The 27,381-nt window shown below is 38.0% G+C and overlaps 1 protein-coding gene across 1 annotated transcript in view; it reads right to left on the bottom strand.

Moving 5' to 3' along the window:
- The window catches only part of Lamb4 (laminin subunit beta 4), a 93,995-nt gene that overhangs the window by 6,596 nt on the left and 60,018 nt on the right, over window positions 1-27,381 (bottom strand). Inside the window, exons 20-30 of the mRNA XM_077795963.1 lie at window positions 27,190-27,347; window positions 25,451-25,675; window positions 24,346-24,566; window positions 19,727-19,823; window positions 17,097-17,472; window positions 14,174-14,334; window positions 11,044-11,249; window positions 9,853-10,056; window positions 6,771-6,915; window positions 4,050-4,257; window positions 1,788-1,926 (exon numbers count right to left, since the gene is read on the bottom strand). Of these exons, the coding sequence (XP_077652089.1) occupies window positions 1,788-1,926; window positions 4,050-4,257; window positions 6,771-6,915; window positions 9,853-10,056; window positions 11,044-11,249; window positions 14,174-14,334; window positions 17,097-17,472; window positions 19,727-19,823; window positions 24,346-24,566; window positions 25,451-25,675; window positions 27,190-27,347 (2,140 nt within the window). The remainder of the gene's footprint in view (window positions 1-1,787; window positions 1,927-4,049; window positions 4,258-6,770; window positions 6,916-9,852; window positions 10,057-11,043; window positions 11,250-14,173; window positions 14,335-17,096; window positions 17,473-19,726; window positions 19,824-24,345; window positions 24,567-25,450; window positions 25,676-27,189; window positions 27,348-27,381) is intronic.

Genomic DNA, 27,381 nt, shown 5'->3' with positions numbered 1-27,381 from the left:
TTTCAAAGGGAATTTTTGCTTGCCACTGTGAGGCATGGGGAGAGGGGGCGTTATGAACCCAGGACCATTTATTTTTATTTGTTCTTTTTCTCTGTACATGACTGTAGAGTGTATTTTGACATGTTATACATACATGGAATATAACTTCCTATTCTTGTGGTTGTATATGATGTGGAGTTATACTGGTCATGTATTCATGTATGACCAGGACCATTTTTAATGACAGTCCTAGCTTGGATAATGTAGATCTTAGTCCCAAACTCATATGAGAGCCAACCTGTGTGGTTACTCCTCTATTCAGAGGCAAGTTTCTTTGTTGGCTGGTGTGTATGTGTGTGTGTGTGTGTGTATGTATTGTATATGTGTGTGTGGTAATTTAATATTTCACTAAGGGTTTTGTCTTTCTGTGTCTCTGCTCCATGCAGGGGTCTTGTTACCTCCTTGCATGAGCTTTGTTTTGTCTGTTATGCATGGCAACCATCAAACCCAAAGCTATAACACACCAAGGATTGACAGATACCCTGAGCCTACTGTCAGGTTAGTATTTGATTAGCTCTCTGCATTCATTGGCCTCTGAGGATTCTCAGGGCTTTTTTTTTCCTTTCTTTCCTAATATAGCTGCTATACATTTAAAAATTTTAAGTATCCTATCTAACATTTTTAGTTCTTTTTTTTTTTTTTTTTTTTTTTACTAGGAGGGCTCCTTAGGGTATTGGTCTACCATATTTTTAGTATGAAATCCCTTCCTGTGTCCTTGGGCATATGTGGGAGTTTTTTCTGGAGCTGGAATATACACACGTTTTCTGTAAAGGGACAGATCGTAAATGTTTTACTCTTTATGGTTCATAATTCTCTGTTCCAACTATTCAGCTCTGTGCCCTTGTAGTATAAAAGCAGCCATAGACAATATGGCCATGGCTGGATCCTACCAATTCGTATTCTAGAGCATGTGTCTAGAAGGGGAGAACCTAGGGACTTCCCTTTTTTGCTACCCTGTGTATGCATCCCCCTCCTATTTATTTTCTGGTGTGTTACTTCTGTTCTGTTGTTGCTTTTTGATTCTCTTCTCAAGATGCATGTAGTAGATCTACAAGATACAACTCAATAAATGAGACTGAGTCACTCTCAAGCCTGTGAAGAAGGGGATATGACAGAAGATGGAACCCTGCGGGCAGAGCCTTCTCACCATGGACTGGGTCCTACTCTGTCCTCCACCTGCCAGGCTCACCATCACAGTGGGTAAACCGTGGCCTACTCCCAACCAACTCTGGATGGAACACATTTATTTAGGTGAGATATCTGTTTGGTTCTTGAATACTCTGATGGAAGATCATACTAGTTACAGAAATCTTGCAACATTTAACTCTTCCTTTCTTTGATTTGTGAGCTTTTACAAGTCTGTTCCTTTTCATGGGTTCTGGCCTCAAACCTACTGTTAATTACCCGTGTGACCTGACACAATCACATAGCCTCCCTGAGTCTTAGTTTCCTCAGTAACAAATTGGTGATAGCACTTGCCTCATTCCCCAGAATTGGTTACAACTAACTGAAATGATGTTGGAGGGCTCAGTAAAACATAAATTAAATGCATAATCAAATCAACATTAATGTAACAGTACCATATCAATGTAGAACTTCAGTTTAATGCTTAACCCCACTCAAATCTTCATTTATCTTTGTAATAATCCGATCAGATAAGTAAGGCAAGTGTGACGTTGATTTACGTAAAAACTGTTTCCATCCTTATCATTTATTTCAAGTTAGTTTCAAAAAAGGTGGATAAATACCTGCAGTACATTCTTTTTTATTTTTGTTATCTTGGCAGCCAGCTGAGTAATAGTAGAGTTTGCCTGTCCTTGAGTGATTTGAGCTTGTTGCAACTTATTCAATGTTTTGTCAAGGTTTAACAAGACAGCTGCTGCTTTCCTAAGGTAAGATATTAAAATATCAGATTAGATAAATATGCAATTCTCCCTTTACTTCACCTTGAGAGTTCACTCAACTCAGTCAAAAACCTTTACTGAATTCTTTAGAAAGTGAATTTCAATTCCTCTTAAGCAAGGCAAAGTAATGAAGTCTTTATTTTGAGAAATAGGAATATTTAAATGCCAATAAAACACACACACACACACACACATACACACACACACACACACACACACACATACACCTACCTACACCTGGTAGAAACAGATTTCTTTGCACAAAGAAATATTATCAGTCAGTTCCAGTTCCAGCTCTCTGATTTCTCAATTGCAGGGACGCTGCCCTCTTAGGACCTTGCTGGATTGGGGCAGGCAAGTCAAGAGGCCCCACAGACAGCAAGAGAGGACCAACAACCCTGCATTTCAGGCTGTGTTTATTCAGGGTTATTTAAGCTTTGCTGACATTCCAGCTACCCAGGGGCCCAGTCAGAGGTTAAAATCACAAGCATTCCAAGTGATACAGACTATTTTACAGAAAGGAGCTCACCTTTGTCAACATTCACCAGATACTGAGATCTACAGGCTCAAAACTACCTTGAACAGAATGTACTAAGTGACTTAAATATTTGAAAGAACTTTGGAGACGCATCCTTAGAAGTGTTTGTGCCCAAAGAACAATTATCCAAACTGCAAAATATACCCTGCCCCATCTAACCATCCCTACTCCCAGTGGGAATTTCTTTTCCTTTCCAAACTTTGAGAATCCTCTCTCCCCCCAACATAAACTCCCCACCTGCATTATCTCACTTCTGTAACATACCCAGAGCACTGCCTACATATATGTATATGTTTTTTCCATATTCTTTTTTTTTAATGTTTTCAATGTACTACAACTTCAGACATTAATTAAGAAAGTAAAAAAAGAAAAATTCCAGTAATTCTACCACCTTGAAAGATGTGGGCATATTTGAGTATTTTGTCCTAGAATTTTTTTTTTCTTTTCATGATTGAATTCCTCTTCCCTGTGCAATTCAGTTGCTTAATTTAAAAAGCATTACCATCACACTGACAAAATCTCTTCGTATTATTAAAAAAATTTAATCAACATCATTTTTAATAGCTGTGTAATCATATTGTACTTACTTAAGCTTCCTGATTTTAAATATTAAAACCAGAAGGGGCCGGGCACTGTGGTGCATGCTTGTAATCCCGGCGACTTAGGAGGCTGAAGTAGGAGGATCATGAGTTCAAATCCAGATTCAGCAACTTAGTGAGGCCCTAAGCAACTTAGCAAGACCCTGTCTCTAAACAAAATATTAAAAGAGCTGGGAATGTGGCTCAGTGGTTAAATACCTCTGGGGTCAATCCCTGGTACCAAACAAACAAATCGGGAAGGAATTGAACTTGCAGATGCATCTGGAAACTTTCATTTGTTTAAGAGGATGATGAGGCAGTGAAGGTAGTCCGGGTCTCAGCCCTGATGAGCATCCAAAAATGGTGATGGATGTTCACGTTACCATCCAACTGATGACGTGACCTGACCCACATCACTCCACACTCATAAAAATATCTTTATGATGCCTTTTTGCTTGGCAAATTCAAAAGGAGGCGAGAGTTGGTTAATCCTGTATACCATAGATTCCATTTTACTCCTGTATTATTCCTGGGGCATAATTTCCATTTCTCTGTCCTCCACCATCATATATTTTTACAAGAGTCTTTTTTTTTTAATTGAGAATTCCAAAGTAGTGCTTATTATAATAATCCTAAAAATTACAAATGGACAAAGAAGGGAAAAATACACCATATTTCAACAACCTGTTAAAATATCAACATTTAACTCGTATATGGAATTTATTGGTATGCATGGGTATTAAGAAGCTTTGACCACTGGGAGGATATTTAGAGTTTTAGCAAAACAGAAAGCAAGCATCCCTGCCCACTGCCTCCCAAATGCCCAGCTTCCTGGGGCACCTCCAAAAAGAGCTTAGCCTTTTATCTGGACATGGATCTATCAGAGGGTAATTTCATTGCACTTTATAGCTCTCCGAGCAAACATTTTTCAGATGACCTTTTAGCAGACGGTCTGTTAAAGCAAGATGAAAATATTAAAACTGCACTTACTCAGCTGCTTTGGCCTTCACCAAAAGCTTTTGGGCTCCATGTGCTGCTTTTTTAAGCTTGTTCTTTTCTGTCCTGTAGTCCTCACCAAGTTGCATAAGTTTCTGTACTTTGTCAAATTCATGGGTTAGATTTTGTGATGTTATTGGTAGGTGGATGTCAAGCACACGATTTGCAACCTTCTCTATGTCTTCTGGAGGCACGTTTTCCTCTTAAATAAGAAGAAGGATTTTAGCTAATCATGTTCCCTTAGCAAACTCTGTATCTACTACACAGAAATACAATGAACTCAAGTCAAATGCCCTGGCATTTGATAATGTGTCCCTAGAATACAGGGTCTAGATTGCATATGTCCCATAGATGCTCTTCATCCTCAACCTTCTCTTGCCCCTGCAGAAATGCTGCTTCTGTATGCTGAATACTTGCTGAGTAAATGCGTGTCAGAAAAATGGACTTAGAATTCTTTATTGTAAGTGCAGATTCGAAAGCAGTACAAATGTTTAAATGCCTGCCATTAAAATTTAAACACAGTGAATAAGAGAGGGGTGAGATATTGGGTATGAAGTCAACACAACTCGATTCTGGTCCTCCATGACCATAAGAAGGCTCACAATTTTTTTTGCTCATCTATATAATTGGGCAGCTATTCCTGATGCTACTGTTCAAAATTCTGTTTTGGAAGGCAATGTGCCAATACAGAGTGGAGTACCATGTGAATAGCACATTGCAAAGAAACTTTTAAATACACCCATTCCTTGCTTGTCAGAAAAGTGAAACTGGTCTCCTTTAAGAACTGAAGTGGAAGATGGCAGGTAGGGTGTGGTATCACAAGCATTTGTCACTCTTTAGCTCCTGACTGACCACCCATTATACACAAGGCACAATGCTGAGTCCTGCAGAGAAAACTAGAGATGGTTTAGACACAGGTCTTATCTTCAAGGCTTTATGGACAAGTGGAGATATAGATGTCCAGTGTATGCAAATATTGATCACAGAGCAGAAATGGTGACTATGAGACGAAATGCTGTGGATTCAGAGGAAGGAGAAAATACTTCAGGAAAGACTTCTAACTGGGCCTTGGGGAATGCAGGTTAAACTAGTAGAGACTGTAGGGTGTGGGGAGGGTAGAGGCATCCTAAGCTGAGTGACTTGCAGAAGCCAAAGCTCAGGGTGATGAAACAGTGATGTGTTGAAGGGCACCTAGGCTGGTTCTATAGCTTGGCTATTGTGAATTGAGCTGCTATAAACATTCATGTGGCTACATCACTGTAGTATGCTGGTTTTAAGTCCTTTGGGTATAGATCAAGGAATGGGATGATTGGGTCAAATGGTGGTTCCATGCCAAGTTTCCTAAGGAATCTCCAAGCTGTTTTCCAAAGTGGTTTCACCAATTTGAAGTCCCACCAGCAATGTATGAGTGAACCTTTTCCCCCACATCTTCGCCAACATTTATCGTTACTTGTACTCCTGATAATTGGCATTCTGATGAGACTAATACGAATCCCAGTATAGTTTTAATTTGCATTTCTCTAATTGCTAGAGATGTTGAGCCTTTTTTCATGTACTTTTTGACCATTTATATTTCTTCTGTGAAGTGTATGTTCAGTTCCTTTGCTCATTTATTGATTGGGCAGCTCAATTCAACAATAGCCAAGCTACAGAACCAACCTTCAACAGATGAATGGATAAAGAAAATGTGGTACAAATACACAATCAAAAGAAGAATGAAATTATGGCATTTGCTGGCAATTGGATAGAACTGGAGACCACCATGCTAAGTGAAATAATCTAGTCCCCTAAAAAACAAAGGCAGAATGTTCTTTCTGATATGTGGATGTTAACACACAACAAGAGAGGGTGAGGAGGGGAAGAATAAAGTCCATTGGAATAGACAAAGGGGAATGAAGGGAAGGAAATGGGGAGGGGGATAGGAAGGATAGTAGAATTAATCAGACAGAGCTTTCCTAGCCTTGTATTTGAATACACGACCAGGGTAACTCCACATCATGTACAACCACAAGAACAGGATCCTAATTAGGATAAGTTACATTCCATGTGTGTATAATATGTCAAAATATACTCTACTGTCATGTACATCTAAAAAGAGCAAATAAAATAAAATAAAATAAAAAGGAAACAGTATATGACAACCAGGCACAGAGATGCACACCTTATAATCCCATTGGCTCTGGAGGCTGAGGCAGGAGGATTGCCAGCCCCAGCAACTTAGTGAGGCCCTGAGCAACTCAGTGAGATCTTGTCTCAAAATAAAAACCAAAAGCAACTCAGTGAGATCTTGTCTCAAAATAAAAACCAAAAGCTCAAAATGTGTCTCATGGTAAATTCTAGGATTTATTATTAAATTAATCTTATACAGAAAGCTATAATTTTTTGGCACAGAGTTGATATTTTGAGATTATTCTTGTTAACAAATTTAGAACCAAGTAGTACATAATCTTTCTGATTTAGGAATGTCATTTCTGCTTAATGTAATTTGAAATTGGTTATAATGCTTGAGTATGAATATTTTTTAAAAATATTTTTTTGGTTGTAGGTAGACACAATACCTTTATTTTGTTTATTTATATGTGGTGCTGAGGATTGAACCCAGGGCCTCACATGTGCTAGGCGAGTACTCTACCATGAGCCACAACCCCAGCCCTTGAGTGTGAATTTTTAAAAGAGGAAGAAACAAAAATCATTCTCATGTTGAAAACATATTACCTAACAAAAAGTTCTTCACTTTTTTGATTAAAAGATTCAGTTTTTCTTCCTCAAATTCACTTTGGTTTTTCATATTTGCCAGTTTCTCATTTAGCTGCAAGACATTGCTTTTGGAGACTTCTGCCAGTTTACTTATATTTTTGATCTGGAATAAGAAAATAAAACAATCATGAGGAATGTATGAAAAAACTAAGCATATTCTGTGATATTTAATTACTTAGCTGTCACTAAAAACTAAATAGAAGTCTAGATACTTAAACTATGAATTCATTTTAAAGGACTCTTTTAATTGGTGATTAGTATCTCTTTCATTATCATGTTTTCACAGGAGCATGAATTTGCCTTTTATAACATTGTCAGTGATCAAAAATGTTATTTGAAAACCTTATCAACCTAGCACTAATATATTTTCTTAATATCAATCTAAAATATGAGTTCTGTTTTAATGAGATGTTTTTGCATCTTCCAATACCAACAACTTGCACAGGACTCACCAGCACTCCCTGCCTGCAGTGGCCACCATGTTTAACAAGTTGAAAACGTTTTCTTTTATATAAGTTAAAATAGTTACTCTTCTAAACATTCCTCCACTTCAAGTAATGCACTTTCTCTGAAAGCTAACTAGAAAGCATTCCTTCTCCTAATAAATGAGCTTGACCTGAGAGTGGGCTACAAAGATAAATTCCAAACACTGTGTGCTTGGTGGAGGGATGATGGAGCCGATAGCAACCAGAAGTGCAAATTCGTAATTGTGATTTGAGAAAGGTCATGGGCTTTTTCTTAGGATTCCAACAAATTAGAGAGAGGGAGGAGAAAAGCAGAAAGCAATAGAACAATATTGCCAATAAGCTGAGCTTTAGTGAATAAATTAATTGTGACAGAAATAGGGCCAATTAGGATCAAACCTAATTAGGAAGGAAATACCTTCCTTTATTTCTCTATAAAAGGAACCTCCCTAATTTGAGCCATATAGATTTTGTGAAAAAAGCATTTATGTTTTGGTCATTAGCAAGTGATAAAACAAAAGAGAAGTATTTACATGATGAATGTATGTATCTTAATTCTCTAGAATTTTCTTAACTTTAAAATGGGTTGCTATCTATTTGAATGGGTATGGATAGCAGTAAAATGAGGATTCCAGAAATCAATATTGGAGACAGCAAAGTACCAAGTGACAGATGAAATCTCAGAGTAGATTAGTTGATACCATATTCAGAAAGAGTTTGCTAAATTACTTCACTCTTAAAACATCTCTCTGTAATCCATCTTCTGTCACAATTGATTTCTGAGAATTCTCTCACGATAGAAAATAGTACCCCATTCTATCAACGTGGCAATCCCTCTCTCACCCTTATCTAGCTTCCCATTTATGTGCTGATTAACCCAGACTTTCCCAATACAGACTTCAGGGTTTATCTTTTATCACTGATAGTCTAACACTATTATTAACTTAAAGATAAAATCAAGCCACAATCAAGGTTCAATTCAATGGTGTCTTTATTTTTTTTTTAAAGAAGGAGCAATATAATAGTTTAAAATTACATAAAACAATTCTATTTAACTACTGGGACTTAAGACCAGGATTTGCAGTTATGACTGCTGCTATATTCCCAACTTCTAGATTAATGTCTGGCACATGTTGGCATATTTGTATATAACAGTGAATATTTATGAAAACAATGGGGAACTACATAAAAGTGAAAAACTAGGGCTGGGGATGTGGCTCAAGAGGTAGTGCGCTCGCCTGGCATGCGTGCAGCCCGGGTTCGATCCTCAGCACCACATACAAAGGTGTTGTGTCTGCTGAAAAACTAAGACAATAAATATTAAAAAAAATTTTCTCTCTCTCTCTCTTAAAAAAAAGTGAAAAACTATGTAACAATACAAAATTGTGGCCATGTATATAGAATTGTTCATCATTTAGTACATGTAGGATATTCTCCAGCTTGGCTCATCAGATACTTGCTCCAGAACTTGGACTCTGCAGCAAGTGGACAAGGATGTCAGGGATGTGTATGTGTTTTTCTTGGCTGTGGTTCTCACCCAAATCCCAAGCTTGGCCCTTTATATTTCTCTTAATTCTGAGACCTAGAGGTCCTTACATGCATTTCTTCTTTGTTTGTTTGTTTGTTTGGGAGTTGGCTTTTCTTGCTTGGGAATGAGAATGCTGATTAACCCAATATTCAACCCATATTGATTTTAAAAATTCCAGTCCTTAAATTTTTTTTCTTCTTCATCAAAGGTTCTATGTGCATAGTCAAAATACAAGTTGCATCATTGTTATTTTCAAAACCAAAGAATTCAGTGCATCTCGAAAAAAACCTAAAGGACTAGGGATGCAGCTCAATGGGGAACACTTGCATAGCATGTCTGAGAGCTTGGTTTTATCCCCAACATCAGAAAAGAAGAAAGAGTTTATGACAATGACAACAGCAACAATGATAATGATAATGATGAGCTAGGTGCTTAAATATGATACTTATTATAAATATGAGCAGAAAAATAAACAGAGATGACCATAATAACTTTAAATTAACCTTATCATGTCTATCAACATAGGAAGGAGTTCAAAGCCTAAGGGTGTATTCCTATTAAAATATTTTCTAACATTAAACCAATATGGAAATTTATGTACTTAGTAGAATTTTAAATAAACCTTTGAATTTTTGAAAAAATTATTCTTTGCTTTGAGAGAGCTATAATTTTTAAAACTTTAAGGCTACATTTATATGTAGTGTTTTCTATAAAAAAAAAAAACAAGTCCACACAAGTCTATGACCCACAGAAATACCCCTTGAGTTTTTTCTTTTCTCCTTTCTTTAATACACACACACACAAAACACACACACACACACACACACACACACACACACTCACACCCACTCTCAATATTCACACTTTAAAATCTACATTCATATCCATATCTATATTTTAATAATAGAATACCTATTGTTTCAGTCACTAGAACACCCAATATGTAGAATCTATCTTCTCTCACTTGGAAGTTAAATGGCACTTCAAAATTTTTCAGTTTTCTTTATTGCTACAACTTTAAAATCAAGCAAGAGAAGAGATTATTTACCTGATTCTTCAATCCTTGAGACTGATTATTCAAATTTTGAACCACAGATTCTGCATCCTGGGCTTTTTGGAGGGCATTGCTTGAGAGGGTCAGAGAGCCATGACAGTCGGGACCACCACACCGCCTGTGTCCCTCAGAGTCCTTGCAGAGAGCTCCCCCACAGGATGAGATATCACATGACAAGTTCCCAGGTTCTCCACACACCTCACAGGAGAAATGATTTATGTTAAAAGACAACTTGTTAGCAGATTTTCTAACCCCACAGAACTTTTTGAAGTAAGGCATTGCTTTATTCATGTGAATTTCTTCAACAGTTGTTCAAGCTTGGTAAATGGGGGTGACCTACTGAATGTTTCCTAGGTAACTAGGTAACTGAATAACTACCTAAATTATTTCTCAGTATTGTGCCAATATGTCATTTTTGTATTTATAGTTTAGGGGAAAAATGGTTAGATTTTAGGGTCTCCATGTTAATTTAATTTTTATTCTTTTAAAATGTGTATTAATTTAGCTGGGCACAGTGGTGCATGTCTGTAATCCTAGCAGTTTGGGAGGGTAAGGTAAGAGGATTCCAAGTTTGAGACCAGACTCAGAAAGTTAGCAAGATCCTGTCCTGAAAATAGAAATATAAAAAGGAGTGTGAATGTACCTCACTGGTAAATAGCCTCTTAGTTCAATCCCCAGTACCAAAAAATAAAATAAAATAGGCATTAACTTTTACTTACAAAAAGCAAGAGGAGTAAGTGCCCACAATCTGTATACCATTTCAGAAATAGTAAATAATATAAAACAATAAAGTCAAGCAATAATCTTTAATATGATTAAAAGTTAATCAAAAATAAAAATTAAATATATTTATATATTTTGAGAAAATATATATTACATATTATTTATATATTATATATTTGAATTGCTCACACTTTTATTAATCTAAATTTAAAAGTAAGTAAAAAATAAACTATAAAATAGGGAGGACTGGGGCTGTAGCTCAGTGGTAAAGCACTTGCTTAACACATGTGAAGCACTGGGTTCGATCCTCAGCACCACATAAAAATAAACAAATAAAATAAAGGTATTGTATCCATCTACAACTAACAAATATTTTTTTAAAAAGACAGGGAGATACAATTAAGAAATTTGTAGACCACACAGAATCCACCAACACTTTTACGTACCGTTATGAGTATTTACCTTCTCATTCAATATTTGGATATCTGGTATCTTAATCTGCTTTAACTTTTCCAATGACAAGTTTTCTTTTGAGGTCAGTGTATCTAAAATGGTAAGCAAGCTGGTCCTGGTGTTTACAGAGTTATTTATGATGGAACCAGTTTCATTAATTTTCTTTTCAGCAGATGATGATATGTGGTAATACTTCTTGATATTTTCTAAGGAATCTACATCAACACAAATTGAGGAAAGTTAAATTTTGTGAAAAATAAGTGCATCATCTCTCACTATGATCATTCTACAGTTTGGCTACTGTCTTGGTCGAAACTTTCACTACAAAATTTCAAGATCCTCTTGCTTGATTTTGCCTTTAATGGGGAAGAAGAGACATAGTATAATAGTTATGGACATGAGATACACAGCTTTGACATTAAAGTCCACTGGGATGGATTTGTCCTGGTTCCACTCTCTACTGTCTGGATACATCTTAGAGCAAATCAGTTAATCTCTTAGATTTTGTTTATTTGCAAATTCATAATACTTTTTGAGGACTGAGATAATATGAAAAATTCTGTAAAATATGTCACAAATATAAAGTGTTGCTATAAACACCTTTATAAACTCTAATATGATAAAACAATTAAGTTTACTTGACTGTAAAGAGCAGGAGTTGACAAACTATTCAGCAAAAGCCAGAGAATTAATGTTTTAGGATTTGCTGGCAATGATGTTTTTGTCACAATTACTCTGACATTGTAAGTGGAAAGCAACAACAGGTAAGGTTGTGTGTGTGTGTGTGTGTGTGTGTTTTAAAAATTTTTTTTCAGTTGTAGTTGGACACCTACCTTTATTTTATTTATTTTTATGTGGTGCTGAGGCTCGAACCCAGGGCCTCCCATGTGCTAGGCGAGTGCTCTACCGCTGAGCCAGAACCCCAGCCCCTAAGGTTGTGTTTTAATGACATTTTATTTGCAAAAAGAGCCCATCAGCAGGAATTGTCCTAGGGCTGCACTTCGCAGACCCCTGATGTTGAGGCTGACGATGTTAGCTAAGGATAGCTAGTTGAGAGTTTTCTTCTCTTGTTCTTTCTTCCTTTCCTGGGGATTGAATCCAGGGGTGCTTTACCACTGATCTATATCCCCACCCCTTTTTAAATTTTTTTTTAATATTTATTTTGTAGTTGTAGTTGGACACAATACTTTATTTTGCTTATTTATTTTTATGTGGTGCTGAGGATTGAACCCAGGGTCTCGCATGTGCAAGGCGAGCGCTCTACTATTGAGTCACAACCCCAGCCCCGCTTTTTGAATTTTTATTTTGAGAAAGGATCTTGCTATGTTGCTTAGGGCCTCATTAAGTTGCTGAGGCTGACCTTGAACTTGCAATCCTCCTGCCTCAGTCTCCCAAATTGCTGGGATTACAGGCACCTGGTTGCCAGTTGAGTGTTTTCTATATGCTTATGCTTTGATTTTCTTCCTCAGTCTTCAGCAAACACAGTGAAGAACACATTAGTGTGATCATTATCATTTTACAAATGAGAAAACAGAGGCTCTGGTGAGGTAAGTTATTTGCCAAGACCTCACTGGTAAGATAGCAAGCCAGAATTTGAACCCAGTGGTTTGACTTGAGAGCCTGCATTCTTAACACTTCTATTTTCTGTATTTGTGATAAAACATGAATTCATGAATGTAATACGGTATATTTTAATGGAGATTAACATACATTAGACTTTTAAACTATATCTCTACATTTTGGAAACTGGGGGCCAGGCTCCTGATCTTTACCTCCTACATAAGCATATCCAAGCATAAAACAACCACACCTTATCTTTTCAAACTTTCTGGTTCTTACCATTGTCATGCTCTTAATATATCACGTTTATCATTTATCATGAAAAAAATAAAAACACGTTCCTATTTCTTGGAATGATTTTTAGCTTTTATTTATATGACACATTTATCTCCGTCCTGTGACGCTCTGTTCAATGGCCACCTACTCCCTGAAGCCTTTCCTAACAAGCCCAGGAAGAATTCTTTGCTACTCTGCTTCCAAAGCAGTTGCTAGTATTAACATGGTTGTTTCTATTCCTGTCTCCCTCAGCAGACAGGAATAACTCAAGGGCAGGTACTTGATGATTCATTGCCTTATTTCTACTGACCAGCATAATGTCAAGAATACAGAAAAATCTGGGTAACTACTGTTGGATTGCAAATTTGAGAGGATTAACATGCGGTCAAACTTTATGCAGAAACAGTCAAAGACCATTTTCCTTCTTACCTTCAGTGCTTGCATTAAGAATGCTAGATTGCAAATTATTTCAGATTAGGAATCAGTAAATTGTGTTGAGCATCATTAATAGATCTGTGGTAGAACTCATTTCACTAAATGTAGGCATTCTTCAGGGAAATTAGGCATTCCTAATTGTATTTTTTGCCCCCTCTTTTGGGGTTGAAATTAGATGAAAAACATGTATTTTCTCCCATTTCTTCTTAATTAGACAGGGTAGGTAATTCAGTATTGCTTCCCTTGGTAGTAATAGGTTGTCCATCACCAAATATAATAGGGATGTCATCTTAAACAGGAGATGAACTACACGGTTTTGTTTAGAGTTCCATTTATTCTGTAAGTTGATTTTGGTTTGGCACGCTCACATTCAGTTTTAAGAACTATGCAATATGAATTCTAGTATGTTGCTTGACTAACTCCTACAAAGTTTTTATGAGAAATGTTGTGTTTAGTTCTTTTTGCTGCATATTCCCTTGTATTTGTGGTTGCTGGAAATGCAGTAGTTTACACCCAGGAAGGCACAGAAACCTCTCTCTCATTTGCTTATAGCCATCTTAGAATTTCTAAGTTACTGATTACTCAAGACACCTTATAGGGTTTGGCATTAGATTTCTTTGGGTTTTAGTATTTGTTTAGAATCAGATATTGTTACCTTTATTTGTTATTTTGAGCAAGTGTTATCCAGGCTCTGCAATGTTTGAAAAGCTGACCTCTTCATATACAAACAAAACATTTAATGGGTGTGTTTGCATGTTCTAAAGTGTTCAGGCGCCATGGTTAAGTATGGGATGACTCACTGATGGAGTGCACGATGGATTTCGTCAAACTTCATGCAGAAATAGTCAAAGACCATTTTTCTTCTTACCTTCAGTGCTTGCATTAAGAATGCTAGATTGCAAATCAATTTTCTCCTGAACGTTTTCAAGCAAGTGGTCTGTTTCATTCCTCATCCTTACTATGGTTTCTGTCAGATCTTGGAATCTGTACACCGTTTTCAATTGTTCATTTAGATGCGTGATTTGTTTTCTGTTGGAGAAATGAGGGTTAATGTGTTTACTGAGGGTAAGGTATTATGTGTGATATATTACTGAAAAAACATGCCACATAAATTGCTCTTATTATCTTGGGTGTACTCAATTAGAAGGGACCCCCTCCATAAACACAGTTTTTCATTTGACTCTATAATTCTGTTTATGGTTCATTTGTTTTCTCTTAATAAAGCTTCCTGAAATAGTTCATTTAAACTAATACCTGTATACCAATTCTGGCAGAATAAGGGTTTATAATCTTTCCATGTCAACTATTTATGCTCTCTCTTTCTTTGCTTTGCATTTTAAAACATGTATTTAGACATGGTTCATTTAAATCAATTTAAAAGAGCTCATCTACCTCTGGTTTGCAACACATGATAACAAAGAACACGTCACACAGCCTAAAGTAAAAATCAGTTCTTAATTTAGAGTAAATCTATGTTCAACAAAGTTTGTTTCAGTGCTCCTTCTGTGCAGGGTCTTAACTTTAATTTTCATGAGTGACATGGTGAGTGTGTTCTGGGTCTATTTTTTTGTATTATCTGCTCTTTGATCATGCATATCTTTGTAAAACCTCAATTTGCTGGGTCCAACATATACAGCTGGTTCAAGTAGATTATCAGTATATCCTTTGTGATGCAGAAACTGGGTGAAAATCTTGGAGGGTACACTTAGGGGAACATGAATTATGGGACTAATTTATCTTGGCACAAGTACAGAACATTAGCTAATGCTTTCCTAGCTTTTTCTTCTCTTTCTTTTCTATAGACTTTTCCTTCAGGCTTCAGTTGTCATAACTATGATTCTTCAGGCTAATAGTGATAACAATAAAAATAATAATTATTGTTATTCCTTAAATACTGTGTGCCAAACTCTATACTAAGTGTCCCATCTTGAGTAATTCTCCCAAGAATCCTATGAAACAAACACTTTCTCTCTCTTTTGTTCATGAAGAAGCTGTAGCTTGGAGAAGTTAAGTCACCTTCCTGAAGCTACACATTATCTAGTGGATGCAAACCAGGGAGCTTTGACTTCCCAGTACATGCTTTTGACATCCCAGGTTCTCTGTCTTCCTGCGCCCCTTTGATTTATAATTTATCCAGCAAATGTTCATTATATAATTACACTTGGCTTAAAAAGACAAACACAGGAGAAGGCAGTCCCTGCCTGGGAGTCCCCTGGTGAGGCAATGGCAAAGGAGCACAATGAAGTGGGAGGATGGAATAGGAAACATAAGCCTTTCTCTGAGGAGACTGGTAGCCACCATCATCTTCTTGTCACTGCAGGCATGGCCCCGGGACCCCCCTTCTGCTGTCTTCTTTCTGGCTCTACTTAGGGCTTTTGGATTCTTTCTGTAGACTGGCTCATTCTGCTTTCTTGTTGGTATATTGACATTTTCCTGACATCTATAACCACAAACCACTGGTCTTGGCCTATGCTCATCATCAGGCATGTTTTCTTTGGGCCACTTAGTGCATTTTACAAGTGCTATTGGGTTAGCTTTAGAATGCTTTAAAATGCTTTAAAATGGGAACATGTCATGAAAATCTAAATGTCTGTGTCTCATAAAAAGCAGGGGGATTTGGTCACAGGGCCCAAATCTTGCAGGGCAAAAGTCATTAGAGGGTAGAGATGTGTCTGTTCTCATTGGCCAGCTTGACTTGGCCATGTGATCTCCCTGGGCCCTATCACTGTGTTTATGAGGTGGTGACCCTTTCTCTGAACTATACAAGTAGGCTGTATCTCCTTCCTTGTGTAACTTTTAAGCAATTGACTTATATATCTGAGATATTTGCATATTGATAATGAATCTTAGAGTTACACTTAAGTTATGTAGGAAATAATACTCTATAGCTTCAACTATTTCTTAATTCAGGAACTTTTAATGGGGAGTGGAGACATTGTTTATATAACCTCACTTTTTGAGATTTCTTAGTAAACTATGAGCTTCTTTGAGGATAGTAACTATACCCAGTTCATCCAGGTTTTGCCCAGAGCAAGTTGGTCCACTCTGCCTCAAGAGTCTAGGTGCCTGTCCTAACTGTGAAACTCTGCCATTCCAGAGGGAGAGCAGCCACAGAGGGTACGTGAATACATGGGGTTGGTTATGTTTCAGTGAACTTGATTCACAGAAGCAAGGGCTGGGTTGGATTTGACCTGTGGGCTGTAGTTTGCTGATTTCTGGCCCAGAGAAACCAATGTAATCTTGAGAAATGGTTGATGAATGGAAAAAAAAAAAAGGAATCAACAATATGTAATAAAAACAATCTTGCATTTTGAAGGAATACCATATTTGTTATAAGACTGCACACTAATGTATGGGCTTCTAAACAACTGAAAAATTTGGGAAAATTTAGCAAGTTTTCCATGAGTGCTTTGATAAAAAATATTATTATTTGTATTAGAAACAACTATACTTCCAGTTTGTCTTTTCAGCTCTGCTGGGTTTGAACTTCCCAATTAATCTCCTTTCTCTGTGGGTGGAATCATGCCCCCGAGTTTGCTGGGCAAGTGCTCTACTACTGAACTACGTTCCCACCCCTCAATTAACCTCTTATTGACCGTCTTTTTGTTATAATCAATGGCATCTGGAAAAAATCACATACAATTCTAACAAGGCAAGAAAGACAGATCAGCAGGGTTACTAGCCTGGTTATTAACTGAACACTTATCTATTCCCTGATATCAATGAAGACAGAGGCAGGAGCTGAGGTAAGTCAGGAGCTGGGCTATCTTTCCCTCAAGCACAGAGCTTACCTAACAGAGTCATGATAATCCTTGACTTTTAAGAATTCCTCAGATGAGAGAACAGGATGTTTCAAAATCCTCTCTATTTCAGACATGTTTTCTCTGAGGCCTTTGAAGTCGACCTCACAGACCTGCAGGGTCTCTCTTTTATCTTCCATGTTAGCAGCCAGCCTAATTAACCCTTGCACTGCTTTGGAGAGGGAAGAAATGGCCTGGTCCCATTGATCAAAACACAAGTGACATCGAAGACAAGTAGGGAATTCCTGACCATGACCCCGGGCACAGCGGTCACATCTCTGGCCGCTGACACCCTCCCGGCAGTGGCACATGCCTGTGTCTGGGTCACAGATAGGCTTCTGGGTTCCTTCTATGTTGCAGTCACATGCTAAAAAGGAAGAGAAAAGAAGCAAAGAATGTCACTTAGTTTTTTGCTTATGACTAGCTCAAGAACACAGCTCTCTCTTCTTTCCTGAGAATCTTTCCAACGCATGTTTCTAAGGTGGCTATTTAAAAACTGTACAATTTCAGAGATCTGTGCAATGGCCATGCCTCTGTATATACATGCCTCTGTATATTTCAATAGCAAATCAGTTCATGGTTTCTATATGGAAAATTTGGGAACCTGTTTTATATATTGTGTGTGTGCATATGTATATTCTTTATCTGTTTGAGAGAGACATGTGGATTTGATGGTGGGTAGCACTTCAGACATGCTACTGACTCGAAGAAGTCCCAGGTGGGCTGGGTGTGCTGACCCACGATGTCTTCCATTACATAAGGGGGGCTATTTCATTCTCAAAAAGTGGGGGAATTAAATGCATATTATATGAATTTTGAAATATTATCTGATGCCCCATAGCATTTTGAGTAGGTTCCTGATCAAATCAGAGGATGGGCGATGTGAGAAGCTATTGCCATCATTGCAGTCTCTCAAAGATTAGGGAATCACTGGTCCATGTCTTTCAACTAATTGCAAGAAACAAATGATTTAAAAGGCATTTGACAGTTTGAATATAAATAATGCCAATTACAAATACAAACTGATTAACACCCTAACCTCCTCAACTAGATATTATCCAGCACATATTATCAGATTTGGTCCAGGGGCTTCAGCAGGAAGCCCTGGGGGTAGTGTTATATCACTTCCCCAGCTGGAAGGCAAGATTCCCTCCTCATTACCTGGTCTCCTCCAGGAGCTTTAGTGGAGTCTGTGGTCTGTGGGGAACATTTGTAAAGTTTCTCTATTGCTTCACAATAAAAGGTGAAAGCATTTTTATGAAATAAGATTATTGGAATATTAGATGGTTATGGAAAAAGAGGTCCTCTAAGACAAAATTTCCAAGAGTTAAAATTTCTCCCTGTTTTTTGTTTTTCTTTTCTTTTAGGGGTGATAGTGCTGGAGATTTTACCCAGGCCTCTGTATGCTCAGCAAATCCTCTACCACTGAGCTACACTGCCAGCTCCTTTTCCTGGTTTTGAAATGATCAATTCCACTTAGAAAACTAAATAAAATGTAGCCTGGAGAAAACTCACTGAGAACACATATTTGAAGGGGGCAAGGGAAGAATGGCAATATTTTTAGCCACAAGAGACCATTTATTCAGAAATGGAGAGGAGGAAAGAGTTATTATGCTTGGCAATATAGGGGTGACCATGATGGCAAGACCATCACATTTGGCATCTCTTTGGATTGATCTCCTTTGGAAGGTGATTTTAAATGGAGATTAAAAAATCCTGTTCCCTAGAACCAACCCAGACTGTAAATTTGCACAAATGTGGCACCCACTAACTGTATGTGGCTATTTAAAATGAAATAAATAAAGAATTCTGATCCTCTGTTTCAGTACATGCTAGTTACCTGCAGCTGGTAACTGGGCAGCATGGCGGTTGAACATTTCCCTCACTGCAGAAAGTTCTATTGGACACAGCTGCTTGAAATGCTGCTATTTAGGGTTCACATACGTAATGAAGGCCACTGGGAGAAACTCCAAGAGGGTGGTGGTGTCACATTGTTTGTGACACTTAAAACACCCAGCAGGTGTTCTATGAATGTTGATTAACTAAGTAACTATGGGATAGACCCAGGGTCATGGGTCACTTTGAGGAAATATTTATCTCTCTGGCTTCCTATGCCTATCTCCCAGCCTCTCCCTCAGTCCAGAATGGTTAATTTCCCCCCAAACACATGTAAACATCAGAAAATTGTCTCTGAATCATGGTCCTAGAGGTCTGTTCCACTGTAGTGAATCCAAGGAATTATTATTATTATTTAGTTGGGGTCTCACTATATTGCCCAGGGTGGCTCCAAACTCCTGAATTCAGAGATCCTCCTGCTTCAGCCTCCCTAGTAGCTGGGACTAAAGGCATGCACTACCATGCCTGACACAATTTTGAGGGATTTGAATATAGGCTAGTTTTTAATACAGGCTAAAAGTTTTAGCATAGGAGAAAACTTTTTTTTGGTAGGGCTACAAAAAGATTATTTTCAAAACTCAGATAAAACTTTGTGAATTTTCAAATGAAGTCCACATCTAAAATAAACAACCAAAGGAAGGAATTTGAAATGCAGTGGGTTCATCATGTGCCCACGGCAGGGCCAGCTGAGTGTACTCACATGCTTAAAGAGCTTCAATACTTACGAAGGCATTGGCCGAATGGGTCTCCATAATAATTTTCCTGGCACTCACTACAGCGTTTCCCACCATAGCCCAGTTTGCACAGACATTGGCCTGTAAGCTGTGAGAACAGTCACGGGTGAGGAAGGGACGAGCTCCGTGGTGTGAAATATAATGCATTTGCACAGGGAACATTTTTCCCTCCAGTGACTTAGAACATACAGCTGTGCAAAAGCGGAGAAGGATGATTCCCACGGCCAGCAAGCACCCTGGATAATACTGAGACTCAGGAGCTAATGTGTTTTGGCTCTAGGCTGTTGGATATACCGCCTGTGTCCAGCTGTTCAGGGACAGGTGGCCCCAAGTGGGGAAACATACACAGATGTAAATGAAAACAAAACACATATTGGGAAATGGGCCACATTCTTTCCCTCTACAGTTATGGGAGTTTCCCCCAGAAGAGAGAGATGACGGGGAGCCAAGCCAAAGACCTGGTCTAACATTCATCAATTAATTTGGCAAGTAATGTTTCCATTAAGGAATGTGCAATGTAGATTGTATTAACTGAGCTAGGGTTCTGCTAAAATAAAAAAAAAGAATTGTTTTGTACTTTATAGTTAATCATTTAATGACTGTTATTTAACTGTAGGGGAGAAGGCTAAACTTTCTTGAATCCTCCCAACTGGATTATTGACTAGTTGTTCTAAAAACTGAGGAGGTGAGAAGATAATATGTGAAAAATACAAACATAAATCACTATTGTAGAAGTTCTACACTATGCTTGACCAAATCTGCTTAAAAGTCAACTCTGTCAAAAGGCTTCCAGTAAATTAGCAGCTAGATTCATAAAGTGACTGGGTCTACCAAGCTTCTACTCATCTCTAGATTCCCACTAGCTTCTGCTAAAAAAAAGGGAATGATGGGGAGCTTGCTGCCCTTGAGCCTGTTGTACTGCTAGTTGGTCTGGATTGTTGGGCATTGGTTTCTCTACTGATGCAAAATCTGCCTCCTTGTAACTGGTTCCTATTATTATGAGTCCTGTCTTGTGGAATTGTATAAAACAGGGAGCCTCCCTCTTTCTTAACAAAAGATGGCTATCTCAACTGGCCTTTGCATCTCTTCTCCAAGCTGACTGCCTCCAATTCTTTCAAACCTTCATCACAGACTAGCATGGTTCTATCACTTATTCTAATTGCCTTCTTTTGGACATAACCTCTATGTTATGTTTAAAATATGATGCTGAGCAGAAAGACAAATCCTGACCACTCTCATTCATATGCATGTGGAAGTTTAAAAAGTTGATCTAGAGATGTAGAGAGTGAAATGGAGGAGGCTGGAAGGATAGAGAGAGGGAAGAATAGAGGAGGGTGGGTTGATGAGTGCAAAAATACAGTCAGGAGGATTAAGTTCTAGTATTCTATAATATAACAGTGTGACTAGTTAATAATTTATTACATATTTCAAAATAGCTAAAAGAGAGGATTTTGAATGTTCCCAACACAAAGAAGTGATAAGAATTGAGGTGATGGATATGCCAAGCATCCTGATATGATCATTACACATTGTGAATATGTATCAAAATATCACACTCTACTCCATAAATATGTATAGTTACTGTGTGTTAATTAAAACTTTTTAAAAAAATTACAAAAAAATATGGTGCTCAGAAATGACCACAATGCTCCTGGAGCTTCCTGACCAGCAGAGCAGATATGGAGCAATGATTGCCCTGAGCTGGGCATGCTGTGACCCTGCTCTAGTTGGAACAGGCATCACCCCTTTGGCAGGCCTGGCACGCTGCTGGCTCACTTGAAGCTTGAACTTGCAAGTGAAAATTTTCAGATATTTTTCACAGGAGCTGGTGCCAAGTTATTATCCAGTATTTGTGCAAGTGATTTTAAAAACCTAATTGCACAATTTTACTTCTACCCTGTTAACATTTCCTTTTGTTTCTAGCCTACATGACAGCCTGTTAGGTTGTGCTGTCTTCTGCACATTAGCTTACAGCTTTGCAGTATCTGCACATTTGAGAAACTTCTTACTCCAACTCTGCTAAACTGTTGATGAAAACATTGGACAACACGTTGGGATCTCTCTGTGGGAATGCACTAGGGGCCACCCCTGGCTGACACAGAGACATTTATCAGTAGTTGTTTGAACAGCTGGGAATCTAATTGTTCACATGTCTTCTCTATACTCCAATGAAAAGTGTTTCCTGATTGTAGAGAGTAACCTTCCACATGGGATCCATAGTGGACCAAACAACATAAATTACCCTTGCCATGAGGTGCTTTTTGGTTAAACCAATGTTATCTGACCTTCAGCTTCATAGGTTTCCTTTAGCCTCCATGGCTGAACTGAATGTTGAGTAATGCTACAAAGATGCTTCCCAAAGGGTCTAAGAGGCATGTGGGACAGAGCAGTCATCCATGTTAGAAATCCCTCATGAATCAGGAAGCCCAGAAGTCTGTGGCGTTCTACCAATTTATTCCATGGTTAGTGGCTACAGGTAAGAAGAGAACACAAAAAATGGGTGTGTTCACCTAGCATCCAAATCTTGAACCCTAACACTATCTCCAATAAAGGAACCAGCACTCATTGGACAAGGGGCTGATTCTAGGACTGAGGCAAGAAATACATAAAGATGAGCCTGAAACATTTTTTAGTGTAAAAAAAATAAGGAAGTACTTTGAAAACTCCTACAATTTGAGGGTATGTCAAGAGGACACAGGGGCCTAATGAATGAGCTTCCAATGGTTAAAGTTGCAAGAATTTAAAAACAAAATAATGTTGGACCATAACCAATAGTGTAAGTATCCATGAATTCATGGTGATATAAATAAATTGAATAAATGCATAAATGGGGGACAACAAAAATATCCCCTGTGCAGAAGAATTCCAACTATTCATGGAGATACTCTGCCCTCCAGGGGGTGGACATAATTCCTTGCTGCTTGAATGTGGGTTGTGTGTGGCGACTTCCATCCAAGAGTACAGTGTGCAAAGGAGGAAGAGAGTGACTTTAGAAGACAGAAACCTGACCAGTGCTACCTCTGCCTGGTGCCCAAGATTCACATCAAGAGTGATAAATCATGTTAATAACATGTACCTTTAATATGATGTGATGAGAAGGGGAACACTTTACCTCCTAGCTCTTCTCAAAACTCATAGCTCCAGTCTAACAAGGAAAACTTTGGATTAATTTTAACTAAGGGACATTCTACAAAACACCCCTCAAAACTGTCAAGGTCATCAGCAACAAGGAAAGTCTGTGAAACTGTCACAGCCAGGACTCACATACAGAGACACAATGACTCACTATAGTGAGTTCTGGATGGGGTCTTGAAACAAAAAAAGATATTAGGTAAAAACTGAGGAAATGTGAATAAATAATGAAGTTTAGTTAATGATAATATATTGATCCTGGCTCATTAATTGTGGCAATTAGTGTAAGATGTTAACAGCAGGGAAAACTGGTATGGGGTACATTGTCTCTGTACTATCATCAGACTCTCACAAATCTATTTTAAAATAAAAAATTTACATTTTTAAAAAAGGAGAATGGTAGGCTTGTGTGGGTTGGTGGGGGGAGGGTTGGAGAAGAGGAAGAAGAGAAGGGAAAACACATTCTATATGTAAGAACTACCTTCAAAAATGTACGTTAGACTTGACCTTTGAATAATAAATTGAACAGTGCAGCTGAAATTGGAGGTGAGCTATGCATACTAATTATGATTACTCTAGCTTCTTAAATTAGTATTTTGATCCAATTAAACTCTGATCCCTATATTGTGAATTTGTCTTTTTCTAAAATTTCTTACTATTGTTTTATCCTCTCCCATCTCTATTAATGTGAAAAATGGATTCATTAAGCCAACAAACAAGGCAAACCAAAAAAAAAACCAAATTATGGTATTAACATTTTTTCATTAATAGATATTATAATAATTTTTAAAAATTCTGTGCCCCTTGTTTTATTGACTAAAAACCATAGTTAAGTAGTGTTAGCTGTATATTCTGTGGTGACCATTGGCTCCCAGTGGCCTATCTAGCCTGGGCTCTTTAGAAGCACTCATGCTGGTCTGAACATAAAGAAGAAGTCCTGCTTTACCACACATAAAGAAACTGACAAGTCTTCAGAAATGACAGCTCCATTTTAAAAATGGAATTGTGTCTCTAGCACAGAAAACAAAACAAAACAAAACAAAACAAAACAAAAAAACCCAACCAACCAACATAACAACAGCAGCAGCAGCAGCAACAACAACAACAACAAAAGGAACTGTGGATTCTGAAGGCACCTGTTTATTTATAAGTAATTTCTGGTTAACATAGGTCCTCCCTATGATCCTGAGAGGGAAGGTTGGTGTCTGGGCTTTGTTGTGCAGGAAGTCCGACTTCCCCAGTCACAGACAGGCCTAAGGAAGATGGAAGTGGGTAAGCTTAACTCAGAGATCCTCATACTCTTTTTCTGAGTCTTTTCATTCCTTAGTAAATAAATACCAACTCTGTGCCTATATAAGGTTATTCATGTTTAAAAACAATGGCACACTTAGAAAATTTTCTTTACACATTTGAAAGCCACATTTCAGTCAATACAATTCTCACTTTTGAATGCACTAGGAAGTTTTAAAGTGTCTTGCCTGGTCACAGTGGCTGCTTTGAGAGGTCTGGTGGTCACAGTCACATGACTGACATCCCCTGCCAGGGACAAGATTCCAGTGTCCATCAGCACAACGGTCACAAGCCAGGCCTGTGACATTTGGTAGACAAGGGCATGCACCAGTGATGGGGTCACAAAGGCAAACTTCCTCACCAGGGGGACACACAGTGGGACTGACTCCAGAAGGGTGGCAGGAGCATCCTGAGATAAGAAAGCTGTTGTTAGAAGTAAATTCAATAACACTGGCATTTAACAAACCATGGAAACAGCATTTTAGACCTGGACATATTGTTTTTTCCAAAGGAATCAAAGAAAACCCTCACAATAGCATGGGATTTATTAGAGAATCTAAGCTGAACCCATTCAATTATTTTTGATTCCCCCAAGTACCAGTTTCACACGTGTCAACCCACTGTGCTCTGGGAGCTCGAAGTAAGGATGACTATAAGCCTCACTTTCCCCTTATGTCATTCACCGAAGCCCTTTTTATTTAAACGATTTGGAAAAAAAAAAGGATTACTAAATCAATTTGGGTTAGTGGAAATAGTTAAAATATCCACTGATATTTTAGTGCACATTTTTTCTTTCTTTTTTCACAGAATAAATCTTGGTCTTCCACAGCGATTCTCACATTTATACGTTAAAGCCACTTGATGAGCTTCTTAAAATCTGTATTCCTGGGCCTCACAGAGATTCTGATTCTGTGGGTCTGGCCTATAACCTAGGAATGTGCATTTGAGTCCCCCCACCTCACCCTAGCTCCAGGTGATTCTGGAACAGGTACCCTGTGGACCACACTTTAAGAAATGTGCTTTGAATCTACTAGGACAGGTGTTAAAGCAAGAGTCATAAAAGGCAAATGAACAACAGCAGTTTGAGACTGCATTTGAGAAAGCCTGTGGTGATGCTGCACTCATTTCTGTGGGTGTCAACTCAGTGAAACAGCCCTATCACCCAACTGGTGTTGGGTGCTGCTTTCACTTGCAGGGACTGATCTAAATGAAGCAAGCATGGGAAAGCTGACAACACATTAATGAGCTGCCATTCAGCCACCGCATTCCTCCCAGACAGCTTTGCAGACTTACTTCTGCAGGTCTGATTGAGGGCTGATCCAAAGTGACCTGGTTTGCAGAGCTGGCAATTTGTACCCTGAGTATTATGCAGACATCGAAGGCACTCCCCTGTTACCCGGTTGCAGGACTCTGGATCAGTTACATCTATGTTGTTGTTGCAGGCACATGGCTGGCAAGGTGCTCCCGAAACACTTGGATTACCATAGAAACCAGGAGCGCATTCTCCACACTGAACACCTGAAGGCAGGTGGTAGGCAAAGGGAACAGGATGAGGCATAAGTGTTGGGTAATGGAAGGGGATTGATGTAAATAGAGAATTCTTGGACTCCTTTAGGTATAAAGAGAAGTCACACCTTTGAGGGGTGTGAATAAGAAAAAGTATTGTAAATAAAATAAAATATTCATTTTAATGTATTATTCCACTCAGAAAATTAAAAGGTCATACAGAACTAAGAAATCTTTGGTGAAGAGTAGATTCTAGTCTTTATCAAAAACTAAGGAGTAGTGGGCACAGTACTTCTAATTCCTATGTCACCAAAGTTACTTTTATGCGCCCCAGGACTGAAAGTTCAGTGCAACAGTCCCTCTCCTCCTGGTGGCACCCCAACTTCCATCCAATATGCAAGGGGGCTGTGGTTAAAATGTTGTAGCTCTGAAGGGAAAATGCAAAAAAAAAAAAAAAGTGACGGATTGGGAGGTGTGTTTAAGGTGAAGAAGGGCGAGGGCAGTTTTTGATATATGAGCCCTTGGGTGTTTCTCCTAAGCACCAAATACAGAAGCCATCTTTCTCTCCAACATTCTTTACCCTTCCAACCTCCAGGGAATATTGCAGTTGTTTAGCTGCCCAAATGGTGGATCCACTCTCCACACTTTGGTTTATCCTCTTGGAAATGCTCTTAGCCTAAAGATGGCCTCAGTCCTTAAAAACAGACGAACCAAGCCAAACTGTGCTTGGAGAAGAAAGAAGAGGCAACAGTTAACCAAGGCCATGTGTAACCTCAGATGTCACAAACAAGAGGAAAATCAGTCCTGTGATTTGTTATTTATAATGGTAATTATCCTTAAAGAAAATAATAATGCCATATTTTTTAAGTATAATTAAATCAAATAGACTTTTAAAGTTTTTTTTATTGTTTGCATTATGTATTCACATTCATGATTAAACTCCTCTTTAAAATAAGAATTTTGATGGAGCAACAGATACAAATTTAGAATTAGGACTTATGCAGTATCTGCACAATGCCCAAATCAGTGCTCAAAGATATTGAAAAAAATTAGTTATATCTGTTAAATAATAGTCAAATTGCTTGCTTGTAATTATACAAAGAAAACATTTGACTGATTAAATTTTATTATATTATTATTTATTTGCTTATACAACATGTTTTATACATATATATTGATGTTTTACATATATACAAAACATACATATGCTACTTAATCATATATTTTACTAAGCATGTGATAATTATAATTTAAATAATTTTACTTGATCTCATTTAGTTAATTTTCTAAAACATTATTTAAAAGCAATTATAGCTTAGTGGAATGAGTTTTTACTTGTCATTGGTTTTTGAATCCTTCAAATTCATTGTTCAGTAAAGGAACAGCAACTCAATAAATTGTGCCTTCTTACCATTAACTGATCTTCTGCACCATTCATGTGTCCAAGGCGGACAAATTATGAACATTTAATCATTTTCAGATTGCAGCATGGGATGGGAGGAAAAATGATGAACTAGACTTCATACCTGCATAACCTTGAAGACAATTGCAGATTACATCTGACATCCAAGGACTCTGATAACAGGAATGGGCAAAATACTGATTGCTTGAGGGAGCATCTGGACACAGGCAAGGACGACAAGACTGTCCTAAAGACGGATTTCCATAGTAACCATCGATGCACCTGTCAAAGCAATTTCCTTTTACCAAATGCTCCT

Source organism: Urocitellus parryii, chromosome 3 (genome assembly GCF_045843805.1).
Source record: "Urocitellus parryii isolate mUroPar1 chromosome 3, mUroPar1.hap1, whole genome shotgun sequence".
Lineage (NCBI taxonomy): Eukaryota > Metazoa > Chordata > Mammalia > Rodentia > Sciuridae > Urocitellus > Urocitellus parryii.
This window is presented reverse-complemented; position numbering and strand designations above follow the sequence as displayed.